We start from the raw sequence: 5,253 nt of genomic DNA, 5'->3' as shown, positions 1-5,253 counted from the left end.
TCGCTCTCTCTCTTTCCCTTGTCGTTGGTTTTTTTTGAATAAATTGTTATAGTGCTAGCAAATCTCCATACGCTCTGAAGAAATGCGAATAATACTACTCTCTATATATCTATATATAGATATAATTTTTGTGTTTTGTGATAGAGTAGACATATTTTTTTTAATTGTTTTGTTTTGTGGTTTGTGTGTGTTGTTATTTCGACTATTATATAGATCTATTATATCTCTCCTCTCTCTCTATCTTTTTTATTTTTTTGTTTTTTTTTTTTTGTGATACACATCGCCGCTCTCTTCCTCTCTCTCACTATCCTACTCTCTATCTATTTGTGTTTTTTTTTTTTTTTTGTGATCTAGATCTATCTATTATAGTTGTTTCGCCATAGAGATGTCAGATTGTTTTTTTTTTATCTTTTTTGTGTTACTTTTTGTCTTCATGGAGATAGTCGTATTTTCTTTTTTAACTGTTGGTTGTTAGTTTTTATGTGAATGTCTCCTCTCTCTTACTCTCTCTCTCTCGTCTCTCTCTCTCCCTTTGTTTTTTTTTTTATTTTTGTCTATCGTGCTTCCCACATCCTCTCTCGCTCTCTCTCTCTCTCATCCCTCCAGTTTGTTTTTGTGACCTATGCTCTACAGAGTGTTGTTGTTTGTGTGTGTTTTTGTATTGTTTGGTTTTTGTTTTTGTTTGTTTTTTAGTTGTGTTTTATTTGCTCGCTCTCGATGATACTCTCGCTATATCTCGTTGTTTTTTTGAGATAGCGCCCGCACGTTTGGTTGTTTTTTGTTTTTTTGTTTTTTTGTGTTTTTGTTTTTTTTTTGTTTGTTTTTTTTTGTTGTGTTTATTGTCTGTTGTCGGTTTGAGAGAATAAGACCTAGATTGAGTGTTGTTTTTGGTTTTCTGTGTGGTGTGTCTGTGTCTGTGTGTGTGTGGTGTGTGTGTGTGTGTTTGTGTTTGTTTCATGAGAAAGAGTGTTTCTGTGTGATTGTGTGTGTGTGTGTTAGATCTATGAGAGGATATATAATATTATGCAGCTCTAGAGACAGAGACTGTTTGTGTGTGTTGTTTGTGTTTGTGTGTCGTGGTGTGTGTGTGAGAGCGCGCGCGCGCGAGAGGAGAGCTCGTGTGTGTTGTGTTGTGTTTGTGTGTGTGTGTGTGTGGCTCGAGCATGCTAGCGCATCTCGCGCGCCGCGCGCGCGCGCGCGTCGTGATGTGTGTGTGTGTGTGTGTGTGTGAGAGAGAGAGCGCGCCGAGCGCGACGCGCGCGCGCGAGCGAGCGAGCGTGTGTGTTTGTGTTGTGTGTCTGTATGTGTTCATGTTAGATCGAGGCTGAATCGCTCTCGCGCTCGCTCGACTGTCGTCGCTAGAGAGAGAGAGTGTGTGTGTGTGTGTGTCTGTGGTGTTCAGCGATAGAGTGTTGTCGTGTGAGTGTGTGTGTGTGTGTGTGTGTGTGCTTGGCGAGTGTGCTGGTGAGTGTGGGAGTGTAGGGGTGTGTGGTGTGTGTGTGTGGTGTGGTGGTGGTGTGTGGTGTGGGTGTGTGTGTGTGTGTGGTGTGATGTGTGTCTGTGCTGTGAGTGTGTGTGTATGGGTGTGTGGGTGGTGTGTGTGTGTGTGTTGTGTGTTTGAATGTGTGTGTGGTTGTGGTGGTCTGTTGTGTGTGTGATGTGTGTGTGTTTGTGTGAGTGGTGTGTGAGGAGTGTGTGTGTGTGTGTGTGTGGGTGTGAGAGTGTGTGCATGTGTGTGTGTGGTGTGTGTGTGTTGAGTGTTGTGTGTGTTGCGATGCTGTGTGTGTGTGAGGCGGGTGTGGTGTGTGGTGTGTGATGTGTAGTGTGTGTGTGTGAGATTGGTGCGTGTGTGTGTGTGGTGTGTATGTGTGTGTGTGTGTGTGTGTGTGTGTGTGTGTGGCTGAGTGCTGTGTTGTTTGTGTGTTGTGGTGAGATGTGTGTGTAGGCGTGTCGCGGTGTGTGTGTTGTGTGTGTGTGTGTGTGTGTGTTTGTGTGAGAGATTGTAAGAGTATGAGTGAATTAGTGTGTGTGTGTGTGTGTGTGTGTGTGTGTGTGTGTGTGTGTGTGTGTGTATATGTGTGTGTGTGTGTGTGTGTGTGTGTGTATGTGTGTGTGTGTGTGTGTGTGTGTGTGTGTGTGTGTGTGTGTGTGAGTAAAAGACATTAGAATAAATAATACTAAAGTGTTAGTTTCCTCTCTGTATGGAGATGTTTGGGACACACTGCACATAATCTGCCTCAATAACAATATTTAATAATCAGTGAAATAATGTGTGAGATTTATTTATTCTCTGTGTAACACTCACCTGTTTTAACCTGCAGGACAATCTTTGTGTAAATATCAGACAAAGGCAATATCCGCTCTATCGCACACCTGTAACTGCCTCCATCCTCAGGTCTCAGATCAGTGATGGTGACGGTGAAGACTCGGGCTGTTTTGTTATCATACAGAGAAAATCTGGTGTCTTTAGCAGGAGATCCAGATTCAACAGGAATGTCTTTATTCCCCACATAGGAACATTCACCTCTGCAGAGATACTTGTTGTCATCTTCATATCCAGATTCATAGGGACATTTAATCTGAACTGATCTTCCTCTGTATCCAGTTACTATAGTTACAGCATCAGTACCAGCTGGAGAATAATATACAGTGGAATGAAATATGATCCAGGAAGATGGTGCATCATTGTAAGAGAGGAGGAAGGTACACAAGAGATACGTGTGTGTTAGAATATCATATACACGTATTATTACACGTATAATAAACGTGTTATAAACACCAAACTCTCATCTTAATAATCTAAATCAAACATGTCAGATAGGGAGGTGCCATATCATACTGTCCATGACAACATTGGTGTAATTTTTACATGATAAAAAAGTGTCATCTCGTGATATCAATAACCCAACATCAGTGAATATGCTGGTGATGTGTCTGCCACATGGACGGCTAGTTAGTGTTTGTACTTGTACAGTTCCAGCACTGACATTCTAACCTGACTTCCATTTTATGTTTGCACAAAGAATTAGAGGCAATGCAACGGTTTCAGAACTGATATTCTACCTCATTCGATTTAACTGTTACTTAAGTTTAGATAGCATTTTTATTTTATTTTTTTAGGCAGTAAGTGTTTTACATTGTGAAGGTTTGTTTGCATTGCTGCCGTTTGTTTACATTTGTACTTAAAATTTTAGGTCAATTTTATAAGGTAACAATATTGTGGAGGCTCCTGATAAGTTACAAGGTTAAATTACTTCAGTTACTGTAATATTAGTGTTAAGGAGTTATATTATAAAGGGAAAACACTACCAACTCGTGCCAAGGATAGGTTTGTACTGTGTTTACATTTGACTCATGTTGTGTGACTGTCACTACTATTGCACTATAATGCTGCTGCTGCCACTTTATGACAATAGATTCACACTTCAGATTAGGAAGTCTGTCATCAATGATGGCGCATTGGATTGTAAATGCCCTACATTGTGTTTGCACTAGGGCTATATTGCCCACACCTAATGTCAGACATCTGATATCTGCTTTACTTGATAGAGATATTAAACCCACATTTTGTGTTGATTAACAGGAAGAAGAGAGATGAGGTTGCAGGTCGACCGCTCTGATAAAACATCAGCCCTGATCTTTAAACATGTGACATGTAGTTAAGGACTAGTGTTAGAACAACACTTCAGTTTTACACTGTAAATAAACAGAGATCATGTTCACTTGTGTCGTGGTCACGTGGTCACTTAAACATGTACTTTTCTTCATGCACTAAGTGAAGTGAAGCTCCTCTGTGTGCTTTTGAAGCTAAACACAAAGTCTCAGCAGCCCTGAACTTCACTACATTAAACACAGGAGCCCATGAATACAAAGTCTGTGCTAAATGTCCAATTCTTTAATGTTACACTTACAATGAAGATTAATGTGAAGTTCACTTACTTACCTGGAATCAGGAAGAAGGTGAAGATGAGGAGGATCTTCATTCTAAATCCAGACTCAGAAAATAATAAATAATAAAATATTAGTTATACGACACTCCAGCACTGTCCTTGTCTCTGTGACTGGGCGTCTTTTTGTGTGTCGTGAGTAGAAAGCAACATCATGTCCACTTCCACTTTTGAGCTGCTGACAGAAAACCACTCAGGAAGTCTGTGTGAAGTGTTGAGTGTCGTTGTTACAACAGCTGCTGTCAATGTAACAGAAACAAAAGAACAGAAAACATGTTTCTGATACTAAACTAATGACCAGTGGAGTTGTGTACTGCAACGTAACTGTGATGTCACGTCTTTGTTTTTCCTCTCAGTCTGTAGAGAGTTTGAGTATATAATAGTTTGTAAAATGTACCAGTCTGAAACTAGATGTGCTCCAGGGATTTCTACATTAGAGCAAAGCCTTGACCTTCAATAATCACTGCATCCTTGTTGAAGATTAAAGCCCATAATGGCTTGTGATGGTCATAAAGACCTTGACATTATGTTTACCGAAGGAACAGACAGTAATGTTTTTGTTTGATTCCTGAGATCTTCTGCAATACAATGACATCATTATGTGGATTAAAACTCTGCTCAAGTACAAGAACGTGTCCTGTGTAGTGACTGTAAAACACTTCCCTGACATCTGTAATGAAAGACTTCCAGAAAACCTCCTTACTGCTCAATATATACTGAAAAGTTAAGTCTCTCATGTCCAACCACTGAGCAAAAAGTAATGTCAGCAGAAGTGGATGTGGTTAACAAGTGTTGCTGTTGTTTTGGTTTTAGTCACTTCTTCTGAAATAGAGCAAATACTCAGACAAGGAAAGAAACAAAAATAGTTTTTAGAGAAAACAAAATATTTTTATCTAATCACATTAAATAAAATCTAAAAACATGCTGAAAATATTATTGAATATTTTATTAATATAAATATTCAGCTTCATGACTGAATGATATCCTCTACTATAAAGTGCTCTTTGTAACAGAATTGTCACCATTTCCTTCTTCTTTATGCTACAACTGTGGGTTTACATTGTCAGTTACATTCAGAGCACGTCTATTAAAAAGCTGCTTTTATTTAAAAACCGAGAAAGGAAAGCGCTTAGCTTGTGATGCTAACATGCCCAGCACATCCTGTGTGTAATCATGCTAGCTGGTTCAAGTCATGCATCTTTGCTGACATTTACTTCATTAACTGGTGATGTTTTTGTATTGTGTACTTGTGTATTTAATACCACAGCTGAATTACTGCTGAAAAAAATGGATCACAACACAATGG

At 39.4% G+C, this 5,253-nt stretch overlaps 1 protein-coding gene across 6 annotated transcripts in view; it reads right to left on the bottom strand.

The window, feature by feature from the left end:
• Positions 1–4,422, bottom strand: part of LOC113643843 (CMRF35-like molecule 8) — an 85,148-nt gene extending 80,726 nt beyond the window's left edge. For 3 of the 6 annotated variants that reach the window (XM_047803609.1, XM_047803608.1, XM_047803610.1), the window contains exons 1-2: positions 3,944–4,422; positions 2,306–2,632 (exon numbers count right to left, since the gene is read on the bottom strand). In XM_047803609.1, the coding sequence (XP_047659565.1) occupies positions 2,306–2,632; positions 3,944–3,983 (367 nt within the window). In that variant the 5' untranslated portion in view covers positions 3,984–4,422. The remainder of the gene's footprint in view (positions 1–2,305; positions 2,633–3,943) is intronic. The other 3 variants (XM_047803607.1, XM_047803606.1, XM_047803605.1) reach the window with 3 other exon arrangements.
• Between the last annotated feature and the right edge of the window lie 831 nt (positions 4,423–5,253).

The sequence above is a fragment of the Tachysurus fulvidraco genome, chromosome 18 (assembly GCF_022655615.1).
Source record: "Tachysurus fulvidraco isolate hzauxx_2018 chromosome 18, HZAU_PFXX_2.0, whole genome shotgun sequence".
In the NCBI taxonomy this organism is placed as follows: domain Eukaryota; kingdom Metazoa; phylum Chordata; class Actinopteri; order Siluriformes; family Bagridae; genus Tachysurus; species Tachysurus fulvidraco.
The sequence above is the reverse complement of the archived record's forward strand: the minus strand, read 5'-3'. Positions and strand labels throughout refer to the sequence as shown.